Consider the following 24,201-nt stretch of genomic DNA (forward strand, 5'->3'; position numbering starts at 1 on the left):
GGGGGGGGAAATACACATTTACAATTTTGTAGATATTGTCCTACATGAAGTTTGCCCCAATTTCCTCTCCCGTCAACCTATTTTCCCATCATTTGACCATCACAGTTTTTCATTAAACTTAATCTTTCCCTATAGATACAGATATGCAAGTCTAGTTTGACTTCCATTTATCTTAGTAAGAAAGGATCATCAGGGGCGCCTAGGTAGCTCAGTCGTTAAGTGTCTGCCTTCGGCTCAGGGCGTGATCCCGGCGTTCCTGGATCGAGTCCCACATTGGGCTCCTCTGCTGGGAGCCTGCTTCTTCCTCTCCCACTCCCCTGCTGTGTTCCCTCTCTCGCTGGCAGTCTCTCTGTCACATAAATAAATAAAAAATCTTAAAAAAAAAAAAAAGGAAGGATCATCAATTTTCCATAGTTCTAGAGGCCTATTTGTATTTTTTCTGTGGATACTCTGTACCCTTTACCCAGTTTCTTAGTGAGCCATTGGGTTTTTTCTTATTGATCTGGGAGCTCATTATTTATTTATTCTTAAGATTTCATTTATTTATTTATTTATTCAGAGAGGGAGAAGAAAGGCAGAGAGTGAGGGGAGGGGCAGAGGGAAAGAGAGAATCTCCAGCAGACTCCCCACGGAGCGGGGAGCCCGCGTAGGGACTCAACCCCTGTCCCCGAGACCATGACCTGAGCCAGAATCAAGAGTCGGACGCCCAACTGACTGAGCCACTCAGGTGCCCCAGAGCTCTTTATTTTGAAGTGAGTTACAAGTATGTTGTTTGTAGACAATTACAGTTTGTTGTTTGTGTTTTGGCTTTGATGGTGGCTCTTTCAATCCAGACCTTTAAATTTTTTTTTTAAAGATTTTATTTATTTATTTGACAGAGAGAGAGACAGCCAGCGAGAGACGGAACACAAGCAGGGGGAGTGGGAGAGGAAGAAGCAGGTTCCCAGCAGAAGAGCCTGACGTGGGGCTCGATCCCAGAACTCCGGGATCACGCCCTGAGCCGAAGGCAGATGCTTAACGACTGAGCCACCCAGGAGCCCCCAGACCTTTAATTTTTAATGTAAATGAATTTATCGATTTTTTTCTTTGATTTTTTTTTCTTTTATGGCTGCTGAGTTTGGTGACATACTCAGAGGCCTCCTTCACTCCAAGATTCTACAACACTTTCCCTTTGTTTCTTCACTATTTTTATAGCTCACTTTTTTTTTTTTTAACCCTTGGATCCACCTGAAAAAACAGTATGTTCTAACGATTTCAATGGCTGACTCTGTGTTGAGAAACATCAGAAGGAGCAGCCAACCTGTTCCTGGATACTGTGTTCATCCTGGACTCATGTGAGGAACTGGGTGCAGCTTTCTCATCTTTCTGCCTGAAACCAGATCTCAGTCAGGGATGGAGTCCGGGCACTCTGCTGGCCCTTGGGCTCCTTGCCTGCATCCCAGGCTGTGAAGCTGAGCAGGACTGGGCTCGAACCCATCTCCCAAGGAGTTTCCTTCCCTGGCCAAACCCTCATCCCTGAGGTGGGAGATACTGATGGAGGGTGTGAGGACCACTGCCCAGTGGGATTCTCAGCCTTTGCTTGTTCCACTGTCTTGAGTCAAGGAAACTAAGGTTCCTGGGGACACTCACTACCTTGTAACCTGCATCAAATCACTTCATGTCTCCAAACCTCCAATTCTTCAACTGTAAAAGACAGTAACACCTACCTCGTAGGGTTGTCACGAGGATTAAATAAATGTGCCCAGTACACAGTACGTGTGCAACATAAAGACTCTTAATTTTTTTTTTAAGTAAACACTATGCCCAACATGGGGCTCAAACTCACGACCCTGAGATCCAGAGTCTCGTGCTCTACTGACTGAGGCACCAGGTGCCCTAAGACTCCAACTGTTCATTCATTTGTTTATTTGACAAATATTCCCGAACACTTAGCAATGCTGGGCACTGTTCTAGGTGCTGGGGATGCAGCAGGGGCAGAAACTTAACTACTGGTAGAGGGAAGACAATACACAAATAAGCAGGTAAGTATAGATATCAGGCGGCAATAAAATCAAAGAGAATGATGCAGGCAGGGGTTAGTCTGGCAACAGGGGAGACCATGCAGGTAAGGCAGTCACAGTTCATCCAGTGATGGACATTTCTACAGGGAACATAACATTATTATTTTTCATGAACCTGTTTTCTTGGCTAATTCCTGTTTCCAAGAAGCTGAGGCTCTTCTGTTTCAGTGGAATTGCCAAGTGCTCCCATGGAGGTGGCCAGGCCTGAGAGCTGATGTAACTGGTGGCTCTGTGTGGTTGGTCGCATCTGCGATGTGGCAGGGCTGAGCTGGGGACTTGCCTAGGGGCTATTCTCCCAAGGGCAGGCCACGAGGCCGCACAGTTCTTATGTTCCAGCGTGGGGTGGCCAACGTGAGCACACCACACAGGTTCAGTCTCAGGGTGGGCTCAGGAAGATAAATAAGAAAATCCTTCAGGGGCGCCTGGGTGGCTCAGTCAGTTAAGCATCTGACTTCGGCTCTGGTCCCGATCTTGGGGTTCCGGAATCCAGCCCCACATGGGGCTCTCCACTCAGCAGCAAGCCTGCTTCTCCCTCTCCCTCTGTGATCTCTCTCACTCTCTCTCTCAAATAAATAGATTAAGAAAAAAAAAAAAAGAACGATAAAGAAAATTCTTCAGGCCGCCTGGGTGGCTCAGTGGGCTAAACAACCAACTCGTGATTTCGGATCAGGTCATGATCCCAGGGTTGTGGAATCAAGCCTGGCATTGGGCTCTGCACTGGGCGATGAGACTGCTTAAGATTCTCTCTCTCCCTCTCTCTACCCCTCCCCCCACCCCGTGCGCTCTCACGCTCTCTCTCTCTCTCAAAAAAAAAAAAAAAAAAAGAAGAGGAGAGAATTCTTCAGTTTCGTGTTTGCTGGACACTCAGAAAATGAGAAACCCAGGGCTTGAGGCACATAGAAGAGGGCGCAATGCTCCTTAGTCAGGGCGGGGTAGTGGGACAGTGAGCAGGGAGCTCAAACTGGGGCCAGGCGCCAGGCAGGCCCCACACCCCATCATTAATTCTCAGCAACCCCAGCCCCAAAACGTGTCCTCCTTCCCAATCTTTCCAGCCCAAGTCCGGGACAGGCTCTGATTGGACTGACTGGGGTCACGTGTTCGCCCCTGACTCACGGTGGCCTGGAAGATACATTATGTTGATTGGCCAGTCACAGCAGGGCTGATGCCAAAGAAGGCAAAGTCTCTGGGTATGGAGCCAGAAGTTGACGAGGAGTTGGGAAGTTCCTCGCTCGCCAAGCGCTGGCCCTCCTTCAACCTCTGGGCCTTTGCACATGTAGTTTCCGCTTCTCAGAAAACTTTTCCCTCTGCTCTACTAGGCTGACCTCCAGGTCTCCACCCAAACTTCACCTCCTGGTGGCCCCTGGCTCTCTGGGCTGGGCCCTCGGGGCCACAGGTTCATCTGCTAACTACCTGGTATACCAGTCCGACTCCCCCTCAGGGCAGGGCCTGCGGCCAGGCCAGCCTCCAGATGCCAGGGCTTCGCAGGAGGCGCTCAGGAAACGTCTCTACGAAAAGGGATGCGGCACAAACACGCGCGCACATCCGCAAGTGAACACCCTTCCCGGCCATAAATGGCCATAAGTGGGGCGCGGATCCCACCCCACTAAGAAACCCACCTATCGTGGGGCGCACAGACTCGCGCGCGCACTCCCGGACCCGCCCCAGCCACAGACCCCTCGGCCCCGGGCGCACAGACACACACGCCCGCGTGCGCCCACGCGCGCTCGACCACACGCAGGCCCTGTCCGCCACAAACAGGCACGCGCAGGCGCGCGGACACACCGCTCAGCTCCCGGCGATAGGCCCACCCGGAACAAGACGCACGGTGCGCGCACGCGCGGCCCCGAGTTCCCGCCCCCTCCCGGCCTCGCCCGTCGGGGGCGGGGCGCGCTGGGCCGGGTCCTGCGGCACCGCCCGGGAAGCTGCGCGAGGCTGGGCGGTCGCCGCCACATCCTCCTCCTCCTCCCGGGCCGGGCGAGCCGAGCGGGTCCAGGGCTGAGCCGAGGGCTCCAAGGGCGCGGGCGGAGCGGGGCACGGAGCCATGGCGCACCAGACGGGCATCCACGGTGAGGGCGGATGGTGGGCGGGCAGGGGGCTGAGGGTCTCCGCTCGCGGCTGCGCCCCGTCCCTGGCGCTCAGCCCCTTTCTCCTTCCTGGCACCAGCCTGGGGAAGCTTCCTGTTCTCTTTTGCAGCCGAGGGTCGCCTGGGGTGGGCACATCTGGGGGCGTGCGATTCTTACTGTGCATAGTTGGAAGTGGGTGTATGTGGGTACACAGCTGGAGTGCAAATATCTGTGTGCCCATCTGGGGGTGGATGTGCCTGTGTGTACCCATCTATATGTTTTTGTTCCTTTCTGGGGGTGGGTGTACCGGATGTGCACATCTGGGGGAATGTGCACGCATGTGCACTTGTCTTGTGAGTACAGTCCTGTGTTTGGATATCTGGATGTGACTGCTTGTGTACGTCTAGGGTCATTCATGCACATGCACCAATAGCTGATTGAATGACCAGTGTCGCATGGAACCATCTTTAGGCATCAGTGTTTTGTGACTATGTGCACATGTCTGTGGGTGTCTGTGTGTGTGTGCAGTTTGGCTACATCTCAGTGTACGTTCGTTACCACGGATGCATGTATCATGTGTCTCTGTATGGCTTCTGTGGGTTTGTGTCTGTGTGACGAGGGGTCCCTGACCTTTGGCTCCTCCTAGGACCCTCACACATTTGAGCAAGCAAGACCAGGGAAAACCGGGACAGGGCCTTCAGAGTGGGATGGGGAGAGTTGCCAATCTGACCTTGACCTCTGACCTCCCTACCATTTTCCACTCAGATCTCCTGAGTCTGCCCCAGCCAGGGTTGGAAGGTCCCAGCTCCAGGCTGGAGGTAGAAAAGAGGGTCCACATATGGGGTTTGTGAGGAAGGGTCCTGGCTTTAGAGATTGGGGCCAATGCCCCCTACCCTACCCATGCTTCTCCAGCCTAGAGCATCACCCCCTCCCCCAAGGGCCTAGTTTCCTCTTTACACAGGCTGGGGAGCAATGGCCAGGAGCCAGATGTCCTGACCCTACCTGGGTCTGAGTATCCCCCTCTGTCACTGGCTTGGGAGGACTGCCTGGCCTGTGGGAAAGGCCCAGGCTGCTTGCCCAGACAGCCGACAGCCTGGTGGTTTGGCCATCAGCCACTCCTCCCACCACACCAGGATCCCCAGCCCGGGGACACCAACCCACCATCGACCGGCCCAACTGCCTGGATGTCAGCTTGGCTTGTGGTTGTCGTGGCTGCCTGGTGGCTAAACCAGCTAGAGGGTTTCCCTGGCCCCACCCCACAGGACCAGAAAAGGCAGGGTCTGGGTCAGGGCCAGCCTCCTACCAGTGGGCCAGCCTCTCCAGAAGGAGCTGGAAGAGCTGGAGGGTGGCTTCGTGACTCAGCCCCACAGAAGGGAACAGCTGCCCCCCTGGACCTGCCCCTTCCTTCCCCTTTGTCTGGTCACTACTGCTGCTGCCTCCATCTGAGAGGGGATCGGAAGTCAGGGCCCCTCCTCCCTGCTCAGGACTGACAGGTCCTGTGGCCAAGGCCCTGCCTCGCGCCTTCATTTCCCATGTGGTGAGACAGGCATGCCTAGGGGGGTCACTGGGGACTGGGCTGCCCCCCAGCCCTGCTGCCTATGAGCAGCGCACTCCTTTCCCTTTCGGCCCCAGGGAGGTGGCAGGTGAGATCGAATGCCCTGGATGCCCAGATGCCAGCCCAGTCGTGGCCATAGTGTGGATCTGGTGACCTCAGAGCAGGGCAGGGGGCGGGGGTGGGGGGACTTGTAACTTGAGGCTTACGGGGTGGAGGGTTGGCAGGGCAGCAGAGGCGGGGGCAGGGAGGTGGGAGAGCATGAATCTTTGATGATAGAGGCTCAGGTGTCCCAGGCCTGGCCTCTGGATTATTGATGGTGGCTGAGGAGTCATGGAGGGGGATGTCTCTTCCAATACTGGGGTGTCACTCTGTCCTAGTAACTCTAGAAGGGGCGTGGCAGTCTCTCCCTTAGGGGAGCCTCTTGGCTTTACCTCCCAGAAGGTCTGAGTAGGGGGAAAGGGCCGCTCAATGCAGCCTGCCCTGCCGTCATTACAGTAATAAAATTTAACACTTGTTATTCGTAGACGCCCCATTACTGAGTATTTTTTCCCATTTACTCCTCAGCATGGCTCTCTACAGCTTGGGAGTGTTAGCTCCATAGTATAGATGAGTTCGAGGCTCAGCAAGGTCAGAGGTCACACACAGCTCTGGGAAAGGTGGAGACCCAGAGGCCAGGCTTTACCTTGGGGACCTGCTTGGGGTCTGCTGATAGGCAGCTCTGTCCTGGCGCAGTGGGGCTGTGTCTCCACGCCATGCTTCTCGGTTGGGACCCTGCTCGCCCAGCAGCCATGGAGGGCGGTATGCAGCCTGAGGTCTCAGGCTCACCCTGTCTGAGGGGCCCCTGAGGACATGACCAGAGTTTGTTTTCCTAAAGGCCCCACCCCCACCCCCCAAGCTGCCCAGTCTGGGCCCTATAAATATTCTCTGACCTCAGCCCTCCAGCTGTGTTCCTGCCGAATTCTCCTGACCCCTGGGTGGCCTCAAGGTCATGCTGGCCTCGCCCTGCACACCCAGAGACCCAAGTTGGGCCCTTCCCTACTTGGACTTTGTTTCCGCGTCTGAACCACTGGTAGATCCAGGACGACCCTGGTCCTTACGTCTGCCTTTGGGATCCTTGGTCATTGGCTGTCACCTTCCATGTCTGTGACCCAAGGACCAAGACAGGGTCTGTTTTGGAGTGTTCCCGACTGCCACTCCTCATCTGGGAGCCTTCTGGACTGCCTCAGGACTGGGGACTTACTGCCCCTGGCAAGGCTGTGCTAGGGCTGGCTCGGGCTGGGCTCCTGGCCTCTCAGGGTGAGGCAGCCTGGTTGACAGGGCCCCAGGTGTGCAGGCCTATGTGTTTGTTACTGGGGGACTGTGTCCGTGTATATGTTGGCGTTTCTAAATGTGTGTGTGTGCTTATCTTTGACCAGCTGAGTGGGTGTTCACATGTGAGGGTGTTTGCATTTCTACTCCACTCTGTCACATGCGGGTTTATTTGTTCCATTCACACATGCTGGACTGAGTGGCTGTCCGATGGCATACACAACAGGTGACGCACGTGTGCCTCTGTGTGTGTGCGTAGACATAGTGGTCAGTGCACAGTGGGGGCGTTTGTTCACCTATTTCTGTGTTTGTGGATATGCCAGACAGTGTCACAGGCCGCTTCAGTGCTGGGCCCCCCTCGGGACAGGTAGGGGGCATTCGCTCTGGTAGGCCTGGCCTGTCCCAGAGCCCGCCCCATCCCTGAGTGGGCTGGCCCATCCCCGCCCACCCTGTCACCAGCGCTATCTCAGCCAGCAGGCCACACTGCCGGCTAAATTTGGGAGCTTCTGCTCATGGGCCGTGTCAGGTTCCCAGTCACATGGGGGGCCCTATTTAACCCGGCTCCCAGCTCCACCAGCAGACCCCGCAGGACCGAGCGGGCCCTGAACGTGTCCCTGTCCACCCTGCTCACTCTGCCCACTCATCCCTCACCATGTTTCTTGTGCTCGTAGCCACCGAGGAGCTGAAGGAATTCTTCGCCAAGGCTCGGGCTGGCTCTGTCCGGCTCATCAAAGTCGTCATTGAGGATGGTGAGTGCCCCCTACTGCCCCCTTTGGCGAGCTAGGGCGTGGGCTGAAGGCTGGACCCAGCTGCTTCTCTGGGAGCTCTTGGACCTTGGCCTCCAGCCCCTTCAGGACCTCACTTCCTCCATCTGGGGACGGGAGGTGCTTTGTAGGGGAGCAGCGGAGGTGGGCATGATCACTGCCCTTGTTAGAGCAGGGGTCAAAAGCTGGGGAGACAGCAAGGACAGCCCTGCCCGGGGGTCCTGTCCAGCTCCCCAGAGGCTATGTAGGGTCAGAGGCCCAGTGCTGGGCTGGGCATGGGGGCAGGGGACCAGCGAGGCCAGGCACTGCCGCATGTGGCGAGTGCCACTCACCTCCCTCTGTGATCGGCAGGCTGGCCTGGCTTGGCTGCTGGCCGGGGGGAGTCCCAAGGAGAAGCCAGGGGCCCTGCCCTTGGGAAGTGCCCCTGCAACAGGGCAAAGAGACTCGTGCCCAGCTTGCTTTGAGGGCATGACTGGGGGATTCCAGGCCTCACCAGGCCGTGGCCTGGACGCTGGGAACCCGAGGCTTGCGGAGGGCGGTGCTCGGCATATAGGGATTGCGGGTGGGTGAGCTTGAGCTGAGGCCTGAAGTGCGGGGAGGGTTTGAGGAAGAAGAGGACTGGACAGAGGCTTGGTGGCGACATCTCCGCCTTCCCTTCGTGCTGAAGGGTTGTCCCTGGAGGTGAGGGGGACAGACACTGGGAGTGGGTCGGGCCCCCCACGAATCCTTCCAGTCCTCAGTAGCCAGCAGCGTGGGCCTCCCAAAAGGGCTTGGTTCCCAGCTGACTTTTCACCCACTGAATTGGTGCAAAGCAGGGTCTGCCCAGACCCAGAATTCACCCCAGGCTTCAGTGCCAGAGCTGTGCTGGGTTTTGTCCGGGATCGCCAAGTTCAGATGCCCTCAGAGGCTGGGTCGGGGTCACTGCAGTAGATCAAGAGTAAAGGCTTCCTGGGGTGACAGGCCACCAGCCCCCTGCCCCCGAAAGAGATAGACTCATGGCCCTAGTCCACAGCCTCCCTGTTGCCTCCCAGACCGGACGTCCATGCAGGTGTTTAGCAGGAGGGATCTCTGGGTGGGCTCTTAGCGCTGTTCTGCGTTGTGGTTGTTGGGCCACCTGGGATCCCCAGGAAGGTTCAGGCCCCCTGACAGGCGGCCACTGCCCACCTCCCGACTGTGGCTGGAGCACCTTCTAGAGAATCTGTCCATCCCACTTCTTTTTTTTTTTTTTTTTAAAGATTTTATTTATTTATTCATTCGACAGAGATAGAGACAGCCAGTGAGAGAGGGAACACAAGCAGGGGGAGTGGGAGAGGAAGAAGCAGGCTCCCAGCAGAGGAGCCTGATGCGGGGCTCGATCCCACAACGCTAGGATCACGCCCTGAGCCGAAGGCAGATGCCCAACTGCTGTGCCACCCAGGCGCCCCTGTCCATCCCACTTCTTATGTGAAGCTTCCCATTTTGAAAATGTCGGCAATAAAATTAAACAGTGTTGGCAGTGCTGTTGGGCCAACTGTGCCTGCTGGTTTTCACCCTTGATCCCGTCGGAGTTCTGGGAGGATCGGTGAGGAGGCCAAGGCCTGCAAAGAGGCATCTGGGCTGGTGGGCCTGACGTGTTTGGGCTCCAGACAGCTGGGCCCCTTGCCCTCATCAGGAGGGCCTGGTGGTCGGGTAGCCCCTGGCCATGCCTGTGCACCCTGGGCTGGTGCTTGGCGCCCCGCTAAGGCCCTGTGGGTGGATAGGTCAAGTGTGTGTCCAGCCTCAGTGGCCCATTTGGCCAATGTACACCAGCCGGGGAGGTGGCAGGCCTCCTGGCCCCGGCCGTTAAGAGGTTTGTGACATTTTGGGGGGGGGACTCTAGCTGGCTGCTGGCAGCAGGGTACAGGTTTGTATCGTGTTGGGAGGAGCCCCCATCTCCCTCTTTGCTCCTGCAGCTCCCTGTGTCTGAGGTTGGACTCGCCACCTCCCTCGGCAGAGTTGTTCTGAGAAGGGTGCGCTGGGGGTTCTGCTGGGGCCCTAGGCTAAGGGAGGAGGGGAGCAGGAGGTGGCACAGTGGGACTGTGCCTGAGCAGCTGGGCCGGGGGATGGGTCTGGCGTGTGGGTGTTTGCGAGGGGACCACATCGTAGGTGGCTGTGGGCAACACAGCTGCGTGTCTTCTCGCGCTTGTCGGTGTTCGGTCATCTGGGGGCGCGTTCTCGAGGCCATTTCTGTGCATGCGTGTGTGTGCGTGTGCGCATGCATTCGTACAGCTGGCAGCACTGAGCCCTCGTTCATTCATTTACTCATCCACGGATTCAGTCCCATCGCCTCATCCTTCGGGGACTTGCGAGCTCCCAGGGAAGGAGGTGGAGTGGCCAGCAGGTCTGAGCCCCAGCCGAGGGGGTCCACAGTCCAAGATGGGTATGGGAGATGGCTGCTCCGTGGCTCACCCGGCCTCTGCCCCCAGAGCAGCTCGTGCTGGGTGCCTCGCGGGAGCTGATGGGCCGCTGGGACCAGGACTACGACAAGGCCGTGCTGCCACTGCTGGACGCCCAGGAGCCCTGCTATCTGCTCTACCGCCTGGACTCGCAGAACGCCCAGGGCTTTGAGTGGCTCTTCCTCGCCTGGTCACCTGACAATTCTCCCGTGAGTCCTGAGGACCCCCGCCCGGCCCCCCAGATCAGGGGAGAGGGGAAGCTGGGTCCGAGCAAGATACCAAGGCCCTGCCCTAGGGAGTCTGAGGGGAGAGACACCAGGTCCTGCCCCAGAGTCTGAGAGAGGGCAAGACCCTGTGCTTGAAGCCTGGCATCTCCCAGATGCCTCCCAGCCGCCTCAGCCTGGCTCCAGGAGCCAGCGAGGTCAGCATGGAGAGGGCTCCACCCCATTGCATCCTTACCCTGCACTGCTCCCTCTGCTGGGTGTGACCTGGTCCCCACCCAGAGGCTCCTGCCTGCTCCTGGAGAGACAGCCCTGCCTGGAGGGGTCTCACGGCTTAGCTCCTGCCCTCCAGGTGCGGCTGAAGATGCTGTATGCAGCCACACGGGCCACAGTGAAGAAGGAGTTTGGCGGTGGCCACATCAAGGATGAACTCTTTGGGACTGTGAAGGTAGGCCTCCCAGGCCAGACCCCCCAGGCCAGGCCCACAGGCGCACAGAGGGTGGGGTGTTATGCGGGGTCGCACGGGAAGTGGGTGCCAGGAGTCGGGAGGCGTGGGGAGGGCTGGAGGAGTCCAGGGGCTGCCAGCTGGGTGCTCAGCGGGCTTCTGCCAGCCCAGGCCAAGGTGCCCATTTGTGCTTCTGCATCCACCGGCCAGGACGACCTCTCCTTTGCTGGGTACCAGAAGCACCTGTCGTCGTGTGCGGCGCCCGCCCCGCTGACCTCGGCCGAGAGAGAGCTTCAGCAGATCCGTATTAACGAGGTAGTTGTGCCAGAACGGGTGGGCGGAAGTCCCGGCCTGAGGCCCTCCACGTCCCATGAGGCCTGGCGGCTGGCCTGTACTGCAGGAGGGCTACGCCCTGCTCTTCCCCCACCCCCAGGTGAAGACAGAGATCAGTGTGGAGAGCAAGCACCAGACCCTGCAGGGCCTCACCTTCCCACTGCAGCCGGCAGCCCAGCGGGCACTGCAGCAGCTCAAGCAGAGGACCATCAGCTACATCCAGCTGGTAGGTGCCTGTCCCGCCCCAGGCACACCGGGCCGCTCCCTGCTCGGCCGGACTGTGTACGGATGTGTGCCCGCCCCCTTCCCCGCGGTCTGTGCACTTCAGCTCCCCCGCGTCCTCGTGGAACGCACTGTCCCCCGCCCCTTCCCCGGCCCTACCTGGTCCTGTTCGCCGCATGCAGGAGACACACGGCGTTCCCCTGCCTTGCCCAGTCCTTGCTCATGTCCAGGGACATCCGTGAGACACATCTGTCCCTGACTCCGCCCTCCTCACTGCACACACGCATTCACCCTGGAGTTCACGCTGACCCCTCAGACCTGAGCCCCTATCTGTCTGAGATGCCCCTGCAGCCCCCCTGGCTGCCCCCTCTCCTCAGGGCCTCCTGGCCCAATGGCCAGGCTTCCCCTTTTCATTTTTTTTCTTATTTTTAAATTTTTAAAAAAGATTTATGTATTTATTTGAGAGAGAAAGTGTGAGCGGGCCGGGGGTGTGCAGAGGGAGAGGGAGAGAGAGAATCTCAAGCAGACTCACCCCTGAGTGTGGAGCTTGACCCAGGCTTGATCCCATGACCTTGAGATCATGACCTGAGCCCAAATCAAAAGTTGGACGCCTAACTGACTGAGCCACCCAGCTGCCCCTGCCCCTTCTTTTGTTTTTTGTTTTTTTTTAAAGTAAGCTTTACACCCAGCGTGGGGCTTGAACTCAAGACCCTCAGATCAAGAGTAACATGTTCCACTGACTGAGCCTGCCGGGCGCCCCATGCCTCCCCCTACCAGGCAGAATGGCTTCTTCCTTCTGAGGCGTGTCCCCCCCAGAAGCCTCACCCTTGAGGATAGGCCAGCCTGATAGTGGTGCCTCCCTCCGGTTGAGGCCCTCCCTGCTGTCCTGTCCACTGCCCTTGGTGGGACTTGCTCCTCTAGCAGAGCTTTCCGAGGGGCAGAGCTAGGGGCCCAGGTGTGGCCTCTTTGCAGGGACCCCCATGGCGGGATGGCTGCTGGGGTGGGGAGTCCTGAGAGCGGGAGACCACAAATAGGCTCGGCCCTGGCTCCTGCCTGTCCCCTCGAGGACTTCTCGTTCACTAGGGTGGGCCCAGGCTCCTGTTCTCACAACTCCCCGTGCCCTTGGCAGAAGCTGGACCTGGAGCGGGAGACAATCGAGCTGGTGCACACGGAGCCCACGGAGGTGGCCCAGCTGCCCTCAAGGGTTCCCCGAGATGCTGCCCGCTACCACTTCTTCCTCTACAAGCATACCCATGAGGGTGACCCCCTCGAGTCTGTGGGTGAGCGTGCCTGGACAGGAGCTGGGTGGCCTTGCTGCAGGGGGCGTGGGTCAGCAGGTCTCCCAGCCTCCGCTCACGTCCCCCCGCCCCGCCCCCCCAGTGTTCATCTACTCGATGCCGGGGTACAAGTGCAGCATCAAGGAGCGCATGCTCTATTCCAGCTGCAAGAGTCGCCTGCTCGATTCTGTGGAGCAGGACTTCCAGCTGGAGATCTCCAAGAAGGTAGGTGCCCGTTCCCCAGAGCCTCACCACCCAGGGGCCTGTACCACCGCCCTCCACCTGGGGCGCTGGAGTCCCAAGGCAGTGGTTGGGCAGGGTTATTAGCGCTGTGTTACACGGGTGGGGCCAGCTGACTGGTGGCGTGGACAAGCCCCAGGCTTACCCACCCGTGACTCTCCTCTCCCTGGGTCTGGAAGGCAGGTAGGGGGTCACCAAGGTGCGCAGGGCAGCGGGCCCCAACTCTGTGTTCCTGGGGGTGGCATTCGGGTGGGGATCTGGGAGAAGACCCCAGGGCTGGAGTGTGAGAGAGGTCAAGGGGGTGCCCCGGGAGTGGGGCTGACCCAGGGGGGTGTGTGTCGGGGCCCCCACCAGACCACTGCCTTGCCCCATGCAGATTGAGATTGGTGATGGGGCGGAGCTGACAGCTGAGTTCCTCTACGACGAGGTGCACCCCAAACAACATGCCTTCAAGCAGGCCTTCGCCAAGCCCAAGGGCCCAGGGGGCAAGCGGGGCCACAAGCGCCTCATCCGTGGCCCCGGCGAGAATGGGGACGACAGCTAGGTGGCCGGACCGGAGCCATGTGGGCATGTGGACTGTGGGGCTGTGCGTCCCCCTGCTCCCGGCCACCTGCCTCCTTCCCAGCCTGGGCTCCAGGGGAAGGTTGCTTCCTATGGGGCAGGACGGCTGGTGACAGAACATTCTTGCAGCTTCCGAGGGCCATTGGGCTCAGCATCTTGTGACCTTCCCCCTGTTGCTGTTGCTGCCTCTCATCTGTGTGCCCACGGGGTCTAGGGACCCCGCCTGGCTGGCTCAAGGGGGCTGGGTAGGGAGCCTGGAACGAGCTTGGCCCCCAGGGGAACTAAGGCTAGGGTCCTAGCACAGCCCCAAAGCCTTTGGCCACAGGGGTGGGTTCAGTCAGGGCTGGGGTAGGGGGTCACTGAAAGATAAGATGGTTGAATGCTGTATTTTTTAAAGAATAAAATATTTTTAAATCAACACCTGAGTCCGGCCCTGAGGAATCACCTCTGGCACTGGGAATTGGGGAACTCGGAAGGGGCCTGTCAGTCTGCTGGGGGGCTCTAGCACTCCTGGCTGCAGGTATGTGGGAGGGTGTGTGTCTGCGTGTGTGAGGACACAGGCCTCGCACGGGTCCCCTTGTTGATGGGAGCTCAGCCTGAGAGGCGGGCACACCTTCGCCATGATCTGGGGCATCTGGGTGGATTGGTTTCCTACGCCTGCTGTAACAGGGTACCACGGGCTCAGTGGCTTAAACCCACAGACACGGACTGTCTTAGTAGTTCTTATAAATCTAACAAGGCCAAAGTCAGACAGGGCTGATACCCAGCTCTTGGCAGGACTCGTGCCTTCTGGAGGCCTCAGGGGAGATCTGTTGCCTTCCCTTCTCCAGCTGGAAAGGCTGCCCACATTCCTTGGCTCATGGCTCCTGCTCCCTCTTCAAAGCCGGAGAGGTGGCACCTTGTCTGTGGTTCCGCCTCCCTCTGCTTCCCAGTCACATGGCCTCCCTGTAGTCAGACCCTCCTCTTCGTCTGTCTTCTAAGGATGCTGGGGATTACATTCGCTTCCCCACTTTCCAGATGCTCTCCTCATCTCGGGACCCTTCACTAAATCCCACTTGCAAGGCCCCCTTTGTCCTGTATAGGGTGTACCCACAGGTTTGGGGGGTAGGCTGTGGACCTCCTTGGGGCATTCTTCAGCCCGCCACACTGGGTACACTCTGCCCGCTGGGGTTCCTGGACTCGTGGGGGCTGAGGCGTGGACCTTGGACTTCCAGTCTGCACGCGTGCGTGCAGACCTGAGCTCTATCGGCTCCTTGGTCCTCTCCACTCCTTGTGCTCCTGCCCTCAAGGGTCTGGCTCCCTGCTCCCGGGGACTCTGGGAGAGTCTCCTTCGGGCTCGGGATTCAGCAGGAGCCAGAACTTCAGTCGGTGCCTCCAAAAAGTGGGTGAGAGGCCCCTCCTATCCCAGGTGGGAGGTGTGCAGGGGAGGGGACATGAGGGGTCAGTGGCTAGGATTCAGCTGCTGAGGGCATGGTCTTTCTCTTGGGAGCACGTCTTGGGCTGGGGCTCAGAGGAGTGTCCCATCCCCAGGGCTTTTCGCAGCCCCTACTCAAGACCCTACAATTATAGCGAGGAGAGCTGGAACCCTAGCTAGGACCCAGAGAAGGAGGCCTATCCTTGCCCACCCCAAACGCTGGTTCCCGGGTGGGCAGGAAGACAGTGGTGTTGCCCCCACGCTGCTGAAGCCCTGGGCCTGGGTGCCAGCTGGATACCCGGCAGCCTGGAGCCTGCCTGCCAGGACAGCCACCCAGAAGTGGGCATGGGGAAGCCGGGGGGCCGGGGGGCCGGCTCTGCCTCCTCCCAGCAGAAGCTCTTTGTTCTTTCATTAATTCATCCAGACATCATTCAGAGACACACTCTCTGAGCCTGCCCAGAGCTGAGTGCTGGAGACTCACGGGCTCAGCAAATATTGAGCACCTATGATGTTCTGGGCACTGTGCTGGACCCTGGGTATACAGACAAAAGACTCCTGCCATTAAGAAGCAGACATTCCAGGGGCTCCTGGGTGGTTCAGTCAGTTAAGTGTCTGCCTTCGGCTCAGGTCATGATCTCAGGGTCCTGGGATCGAGCCCGTCAGGCTCCCTTCTCAGCGGGGAGTCCACTTCTCCCTCTCCCTCTGCCCCTCCCCCTGCTTGTGCTCTCTCTCTCTCTCTCTGTATCTCTCTGTCTCAAATGAATAAATACAATCTTAAAAAAAAAAAAAGAAGAAGCAGACATTCCAGCAGGGGAATAAGACAATATACAATAAACCATGGGAAATCAATGATATGATGTGTTAGCAGGTAAAAAGTTATGACAACGAAAAGCAGCAGGTAAAGGGGCTGAGGAGAGCCAGATCTAGGGTGAGAGGTTTAAAAGGAGGTCAGGGAAGGCCTCCAGAGGGCCATGTGTGAGCCGAGATACAAAGGAGGCAATGGAGGGGGCCAACTAAATATCTAGAAGAGTCTCCAGGCAGAGCGAACAGTAAGTCCAAAGGCCCTGGGACGGGAGATTACAGGGGAGTATTCAAGCCCTAGCAAGGAGGCCAATGTGGCTGGAGATTGGTCGGGGAGGCAATGGGAAAGCAAATCCCACAGGATCTTGTTGGCTATGATGTGGACTGTGCCTTGGATTCCAGAAAGGGCCAGGGAGGAATCTGAGCCGAGGAAGGGTCTAGTGTGACTTAGGAGCTGAATGTGCATAGGCCGTGGGGTGTGAGCACAGAAGCAAGACAATGCGTGAGGCGGCGGTGACCGCACTGGTCCAGGCGAGAGTCGATGGCAGCTCAGGCCAGTCTGGTGAATGTGAACGTCGTGGGCAACGGGCAGATTCTGAGGCTGGAGCCAATGGGACTTGCCGTGGGCCCAGATCACCCTGGGGCCTTGGGCCTGAATAATCTGTTAGGATCAGCTGGGTCCGTCGCAGCTGGCCCGGCCATGGGGCAGGTGCTCTGACGGGGCCCCCAGCACACTGGGAACGCAGAGGAGGAGGCCCTGCCCCTGGAGGAAGTGGCAGGATGTGGTGGAGGCAGGTGCAGCCAGGGCGAGGCCCACGCTGCCGCACCCCCGGGCATGCCGGGCCCCCTGGAGTGTTGGGACAGGGCCGTGGGGGGCAGGAAAGGGCAGATGTGGGAGCCATTGGCCCAAGGGAGCTCCCTTTGGGGCAGGGGCCGAGGGGCTGAACGGTGAGGGTGACAGTCCTCTTGGGACAGGGAGTGCCCTGGCAGGGGTGTCAGCATGCCCAGCCCCCATCTGGTACTGCCCCCAGTCCCAGTCTCTCACTGACCTGAGACTGGGCTCTGGGCCTCTGTTTCTCCCCAGACTTTCCCTGATGACAGGTGTGAGGCCCACTGAGGTGGTGGCGAATTTGTTAGGCTGGGGTGGGGGTGGTGGGGGAATGGAAAGAGGAAGGATTGAAGGGGCTGTCTTCCATCTGCCTATGCAAATAAGCTGACTCAGTACACCCCCCAACCCTCGCCCTGGGCCCGGTGAGGGCAAGGGAGGGGGCTACTGGGTTTTTTTCTTAATTCTCACTTCTCTGTTCTCTGAGCTGATGCGGGAAGGGGCTGTGAGCTCCAACCATCCTTTCCTGCAGCCGCTGCCCAGTCTGCCAGCCAGACCCTCTGGAGAAGCCCTCGCTCCCTGTCATGGTAGGACAACGGCCCTCAGCCCCCCAGCGAAGGGGGCAGCAGGAAGTGGTGGGAAGGGGGGGAGGTTTGGTGGCTGCAGACAGCAGTGAAAGGGTTGTCCCCCGACATGGCCCTGGGGACACTCACTGAACCCTGAAGACATCAGAGCAGAAGCCTTCTCTGGGCAATGAGACCTGAAGCCATTAAATGGCTGGGGAGGCCGAGACCTGAGGCTTCGCTCAGTGGTGGTGCTGGGGCAAGAAACTAGGTGAACGCCCAGGACTAGGCCCTGTCTGGCCCTGTGCTGCCCATCCTGTCTGATCCGTTCTGACCTACAGTGGGTTGGGTGCTTGGTCTGGGAGAGGTGGGGGGAGGGGGAAGAGCTGGGCTGTGCCCCCAGCCCCCCATCCCCCCAGCCAGGGCCCTGGGTGGTACTCAGCCCAGACCCCAGCAGAAGACCCTCGTGCCTGCCTGGGACTTAGCCAGAGGCAGAAAGAGGCATTGGGGAGGCTGGTGGAGGACATGGAGGGCTTTCCAGGGCAGCTGGGTGGAAGGGAGCCAGATGTTTCTGGCTCAGGAGGAAAGAGAAGTGGCCCCTGATGAAGGAAAAGGGAAGGTGGGGGAGAACCTGGTGGGCCTGCTGACTGCCTGCCTGGCTCCCCTGTCTGGCTGGGGTTTGGTTTTGTGTGAAAGTTCTAGATTGTGAGTCTGGATTCCAGGTCTCAGAAGCAGCTTTGAGTTGAAGGCTGGGTCTGAGACGAGCCTACGTTCTCCTCGAGGCTTAGAGGCGGGGTGGGTGCGGAGCAGAGAGGTAGGAGCCTCCCTGGGGAGGGCTCAGAGAAAGGGGTTTGGGAGCCCTGTTGGGAGCCCCCAGAAAGTGGGGCAGGTGGTGGCGGGGCTGGGGCTGCCCTCTCACAGGCTGGCAGGGCCCCTGCAGTGGTGCCCTGCACCCCCTGTCTCTCCTGGTGCAGGCCGCCACGCTGGCCGTGGTCCTGGCCCCGGGCGCGCTGCCTCCCTTCCTGCCCTGTGAGCTGCAGTCCCGCGGCCTGGTGAACTGCGACTGGCTGTTCCTCACGTCTGTGCCGCGCTTCTCAGCGGCAGCGCCCCGCGAGAACATCACCAGCCTCTCCCTGTACTCCAACCGCATCCGCCACCTCCACGACTCCGACTTCGTGCACCTGTCCAGCCTGCGCCGTCTCGACCTCAAGTGGAACTGCCCCCCCGCCGGCCTCAGCCCCATGCACTTCCCCTGCCACATGACCATCGAGCCCAACACCTTCCTGGCCGTGCCCACACTGGAGGACCTGAACCTGAGCTACAACGGCATCAGCGCTGTGCCCGCCCTGCCCAGTTCGCTCGTGTCCCTGTCCCTGAGCCGCACCAACATCCTGGTGCTGGACCCCGGGCACCTGGCAGGTCTGCACACCCTGCGCTACCTCTTCCTGGACGGCAACTGCTACTACAAGAACCCCTGCCGGCAGGCCCTGCGCGTGGCCCCGGGCGCCCTCCTCGGCCTGCGCAACCTCACGCACCTGTCGCTCAAGTACAACAACCTGACCGCGGTACCCCGCCGCCTGCCCCCCAGCCTGGAGTACCTGCTCTTGTCCTACAACCACATCACCACCCTGGCCCCCGCCGACCTGGCCGACCTGACCGCCCTGCGCGTGCTTGACGTGGGCGGGAACTGTCGCCGCTGTGACCACGCCCGCAACCCCTGCAGGGAGTGCCCCCGCGGCTTCCCCAAGCTGCACCCCGACACCTTCAGCCACCTGAGCCACCTCGAAGGCCTGGTGTTGAGGGACAGCTCTCTTCACAGCCTGGACCCCAGGTGGTTCCGTGGCCTGGACAACCTCCTGGTGCTGGACCTGAGCGAGAACTTCCTATACGACTGCATCACCAAAACGGAAGCCTTCCACGGCCTGGCGCGGCTGCGCAGACTCAACCTGTCCTTCAACTACCACAAGAAGGTGTCCTTCGCCCACCTGCACCTGGCGCCCTCCTTCGGGAGCCTGCTGTCCCTGCAGGAGCTGGACATGCACGGCATCTTCTTCCGCTCGCTCAGCGAGACCACGCTCCGGCCGCTGGTCCACCTGCCCGCGCTCCAGCGCCTGCATCTGCAGCTGAACTTCATCAACCAGGCCCAGCTCAGCCTCTTTGGGGCCTTCCCGGGCCTGCGCCACGTGGACCTGTCGGACAACCGCATTAGCGGAGCTGCGGAGCCGGTGGCGGCCACGGGGGAGGCGGACGGGCCGGAGCAAGCCTGGCGGCTGCCCCGGAACACAGCTGAGGGCCCACCGGGCACCCCTAGCTCCGAGGACTTCATGCCAAGCTGCAGGACCCTCAACTTCACCTTGGACCTTTCGCGGAACAACGTCGTGACCATCCAGCCGGAGATGTTCGCCCAGCTCTCGCGCCTCCAGTGCCTGTGCCTGAGCCACAACAGCATCTCGCAGGCGGTCAATGGCTCGCAGTTTGTGCCGCTGACCGGCCTGCGGGTGCTGGACCTGTCCCATAACAAGCTGGACCTCTACCACGGCCGCTCGTTCACCGAGCTGCCGCGCCTGGAGGCCCTGGACCTCAGCTACAACAGCCAGCCCTTCAGCATGCGCGGCGTGGGCCACAACCTCAGCTTCGTGGCGCAGCTGCCGGCCCTGCGCTACCTCAGCCTGGCGCACAACGACATCCACAGCCGCGTGTCCCAGCAGCTCCGCAGCGCCTCGCTGTGGGCCCTGGACTTCAGCGGCAACGCCTTGAGCCAGATGTGGGCGGAGGGAGACCTCTACCTGCGCTTCTTCCAAGGCCTGAGCAGCCTGGTCCACCTGGACCTGTCCCAGAACCGCCTGCACACCCTCCTGCCGCGCAACCTGGACAACCTCCCCAAGAGCCTGCAGCTGCTGCGGCTCCGTGACAACTACCTGGCTTTCTTCAACTGGAGCAGCCTGGCCCTCCTCCCCAGCCTGGAGGCCCTGGACCTGGCCGGAAACCAGCTGAAGGCCCTGAGCAACGGCAGCCTGCCCAACGGCACCCTGCTCCAGAGGCTGGACCTGAGCGGCAACAGCATCGGCTTCGTGGTGCCCGGCTTCTTCGCCCTGGCCGCCCAGCTGCGTGAGCTCAACCTCAGCGCCAACGCCCTCAAGACCATCGAGCCCTCCTGGTTCGGCTCGCTGGCCGGCGCCCTCCAAGTCCTAGACGTGACCGCCAACCCCTTGCACTGCGCCTGCGGGGCGGCCTTCGTGGACTTCCTGCTGGAGGTGCAGGCCGCCGTGCCCGGCCTGCCCAGCCACGTGCGGTGTGGCAGCCCCGGGCAGCTCCAGGGCCGCAGCATCTTCGCGCAGGACCTGCGCCTCTGCCTGGACGAGGCCCTGTCCTGGGACTGCTTCGGCCTCTCGCTGCTGGCCGTGGCCCTGAGCCTGGCGGTGCCCGTGCTGCACCACCTGTGTGGCTGGGACCTCTGGTACTGCTTCCACCTGTGCCTGGCCTGGCTGCCGCGGCGCGGGCGGCGGCGGGGCGCCGACGCCCTGCTCTACGACGCCTTCGTGGTCTTCGACAAGGCGCAGAGCTCGGTGGCCGACTGGGTGTACAACGAGCTGCGCGTGCAGCTGGAGGAGCGGCGCGGGCGCCGGGCGCTCCGCCTGTGTCTGGAGGAGCGTGACTGGCTGCCCGGCAGAACGCTCTTCGAGAACCTGTGGGCCTCAGTGTACAGCAGCCACAAGACGCTGTTCGTGCTGGCCCACACCGACAGCGTCAGCGGCCTCTTGCGAGCCAGCTTCCTGCTGGCCCAACAGCGCCTGCTGGAGGACCGCAAGGACGTGGTGGTGCTGGTGATGCTGCGCGCCGACGCCCGCCGCTCCCGCTACGTGCGCCTGCGCCAGCGCCTCTGCCGCCAGAGCGTCCTCTTCTGGCCGCACCAGCCCAGGGGCCAGCGCAGCTTCTGGGCCCAGCTGGGCACGGCCCTGACCAGGGACAACCGCCACTTCTACAACCGGAACTTCTGCCGCGGCCCCACGACGTCCGAATAGCCGAGTGACAGCCCGGCGCCGCACGCCCCCTCCACCTGCTTGCCCGCCCGGGAGGCCTGACCTGCTGGCCCGGCCACGCCGCTGCTCTACCTCCCCTACTCCCACCCCTGGCCTATAGGGGGCGCTCGATCAATGCGGCGGGTAGGCCAGAAGGCTAACCCTGAGCTCACGGGAGGTGTGAGTGGGAGGAAAGAAGGCAGCCTTCGCCAGGCTTTCCTCCCTGAAGCGAGGAGGGACAAGAGGTGATTTGGGAGAAATTGCCAAGCAGAAAAAGGGAGGGCCCACGAACGCAGGTCTGCAGGGCAGGGAAGGTGCTAAGGGCAGTCGTGTTTACGAGCATCTTCTCAGGGGAGTCTGAGGAAGGTCACTGAAGGTGGTCTTGGTCCTTCCCAGGCAGCAGGCCGGGTCTCCCGTCCCATTCAGGCCCCTCCCTACAGGCCCTCCTCCCCTCCCCATCCCAGGCTGCACCAGGCCGCCCAAGGCCCGCTGGGTCAGCAGCCCTCTGTTGCATATTGGCCTCAGGATCTGCCTCCCACACCGGCAGGACTGAAACTGCCTCGAGGGCAGAGAACCTGCAGGCCTGCTTCATCTCTGGCCTCTAGCAAAGTCCTGAGAGGCAGCAGCTCTGTGAGTGTTCATTCCCAAGCTGAGGGGCAGGAAAGCTTTGTGCGGAGTTCAGAGGGGTGTTTGCGCCCTCTGGTGGCCGTGCCTGTGCTGTGCCCAGGAGGCCGCGCTGGGCTGGGGAGAAGCGTCTGGGTAGGTCCCCACAGCAGGGAGCTGGGAGCCACACAAGATTCTAGAGTGAGCTCAGATCCATCCCTTTCTGTTTTCACCTAGAGTGTATGCTGGGTCTGTGTGTTCTGACATCAAAGGGAGACCTGGGTAAGCCACCACCCAGCTACAAAGGTGGGGCCTGCCTTCCCACCCCCGCCTATCACCGCCGACTGCACTTAGGTGGGAGACACAGCCATGTCTGATGAGGGTGGAGTATGTGTGTCCATTTCTATCCAGTGTAGAGTTCCAGACATCGCTTGGAGCACCAATGACCGTGTTTGGAGATAGCCAAGTGTGGGGGGAGTTGTGGGTATGTCAGACCTGGAGCCTTGGGGGTGGCTTTGGGGAGTACGCTGTGCGGCCTCACTGTCCCCACAGCTGGACCTGCCCTTCGAGGAGCAGAAGAGACGTGTGCAGCCGGACAGTTGGTGCTGGGGCCTGGGGCGGCAGGACAGTGGAACCTGCTTGGCTGGCTCAGGACAGTTGGGGGCCAGCCCAGCCACTCCAGGCCTCTGGGGTGGAAGGTTGATGCTGGCCTCAGACTTGGCTAATCTTACACAGCCTGATTGTGGGCAGCCCTGGGGTTTGGAGGGAGGGGATAGCTGGGAGAGAAATGTAGGCCGCCTTCCTCTTTCTTTCTTTCTTTCTTTCTTTCTTTCTTTTTTTTTTTTAAGATTTTATTTATTTATTTGACAGAGATAGCCAGGGAGAGAGGGAACACAAGCAGGGGGAGTGGGAGAGGAAGAAGCAGGCTCCCAGTGGACGAGCCTGATGTGGGGCTCGATCCCAGAATGCTGGGATCACGCCCTGAGCCGAAGGCAGACGCTTAACGACTGTGCCGCCCCGTTACCTTCTTGCCTGACAGAAAGACACAGGGACTCCTGGGTGGCTCAGTTGGTTAACCGTCTGCTTTTGGCTCAGGTCATGATCCTGGGGTGCTGGGATCAAGTCCCGCATGGGGCTTCCTGCTCTATGGGGAGCCTGCTTCTCCCTCTGCCTGCTGCTCCCCCTGCTTGTACTCTCTCTCTGACAAATAAATAGAATCTTTAAAAAAAAAAAAAAAGAAGAAGAAGAAAGACAGAAAGGTCTGATTCACCAATTGGAAGTCCCACATGGGCTCTGTTCTGTCTTGAGGGGGCCTATTAGCTTCTGGAGAAGCGGCCCGAGGCACGGCATGGCCCCGAGTACCTCCTTGGCCTGTCCCTGGGGAGAAAAGAAAACAAGAACTGCCTTTCGGCCAGGCTGGAATCTAGGGGAGGCCCCTGCCGTGCCGCTCGTGGGCTGATCTGGCCGCATCTGGAAGCAGGAGCAGGAAGCAGGGCCTTATCCAGGGCCCCACAGTTTGCATGTGGGGAGCACCATCTGCCTGTCTCTCAGGACAGCTGCGTCTGCCCTCAAGCAGTTCCCACATAGAATCCTCATGTACCCACCCACCCACTCCTGCTCACAGTCCTGGTTCTTCTGGGGCTTCGGATTCAGAAGAGCATTTTGGAAATGAGGCACGGGGTTATGGTAGGACGGTTGGTTTGGTTTAAGTCCGTGGCCCTTGATTCAACCTGCAGAAAGAAGTTCTGCTGTCGTCTCCAGGATCTGAAGGTGCAGAGCTCCTTTATCCTAGGTCCTAGGCTCGGGTGGGGCTGGAGGAGAGGCGGCTGCCACTGCCCTGGGCTCAGGAAGGGCGCTCATGGTTAACTCCAGGCCCTCTCCCCCACACTGCTGGACATCCCCGGCCATGAGCACTAGCTGCGACCTGGCCCCGCAAGGCTGGGGAAGAGTGGGACTCCGGTCGGGCTACCTGGGCTAACCATTGGCTCTGCCATTTGGATTATCTCGGGCAGGTGACTTCCTGTTTGGAGCCTCAGTTTGCCCATCTGTAAATGGGGGGTGGCCAGGGTTACTCTGCCTGCTGTTAGAAGGCTTGGTGCTAGGGGCGCCTGGGTGGCTCAGTCGGTTAAGCGTCTGCTTTCAGCTCAGGTCATGATACCAGAGTCCTGGGATCGAGTCCCGCGTCTGGCTCCCTGCTCAGTGGACAGCCTGCTTCTCCCTCTACCTCTTCCCCTCCCCCATTTGTGCGCTCTCTCATGCTCATGCTCTCATTCTGTCTCAAATAAATAAAATCTTAAAAAAAAAAAAAAGAAGGCTTGTGCTAATGCGTGTGGAGTTCTGAGAAACTAGCAGCCCTCGGCCATCATTGTTATGTAAGGGGCTGATGCGGAGGACAGCTAGCTGAGGCGGTAGCTATTTTCTCTCTGTGACCCGGAGACAGATCCTGCACCCAGAGCACTGAACAGGGTTCAGAGGCAGATGTGGTTGAATTAGAGGCACGTGAAGCTGGGAG

At 59.8% G+C, this 24,201-nt stretch overlaps 1 protein-coding gene across 3 annotated transcripts; it reads left to right on the forward strand.

The window, feature by feature from the left end:
- Positions 1-3,952: 3,952 nt before the first annotated feature.
- Positions 3,953-23,910, forward strand: LOC103674769 (twinfilin-2). 3 transcript variants are annotated; one of them, XM_040628721.1, is made up of 9 exons: positions 3,953-4,126; positions 7,658-7,735; positions 10,195-10,373; positions 10,738-10,833; positions 11,041-11,145; positions 11,264-11,389; positions 12,515-12,665; positions 12,766-12,887; positions 17,997-21,104. In XM_040628721.1, exons 1-9 carry the CDS (start codon positions 4,102-4,104, stop codon positions 21,087-21,089), a joined length of 3,975 nt encoding a protein of 1,324 aa, XP_040484655.1. In that variant the 5' UTR covers positions 3,953-4,101; the 3' UTR covers positions 21,090-21,104. The 3 variants fall into 3 exon arrangements, with proteins under 3 accessions (XP_040484655.1, XP_008701925.1, XP_040484654.1); XM_008703703.2 differs by lacking the exon at positions 17,997-21,104 and adding an exon at positions 13,279-13,881 and having other exon boundaries at positions 3,966-4,126; XM_040628720.1 differs by lacking the exons at positions 3,953-4,126; positions 7,658-7,735; positions 10,195-10,373; ... (2 more) ...; positions 11,264-11,389; positions 12,515-12,665 and adding an exon at positions 16,995-17,091 and having other exon boundaries at positions 12,842-12,887; positions 17,997-23,910.
- The last annotated feature ends 291 nt before the right edge of the window (positions 23,911-24,201 follow it).

The sequence above is a fragment of the Ursus maritimus genome, unplaced genomic scaffold (genome assembly GCF_017311325.1).
Source record: "Ursus maritimus isolate PB19 unplaced genomic scaffold, ASM1731132v1 scaffold_14, whole genome shotgun sequence".
Lineage (NCBI taxonomy): Eukaryota > Metazoa > Chordata > Mammalia > Carnivora > Ursidae > Ursus > Ursus maritimus.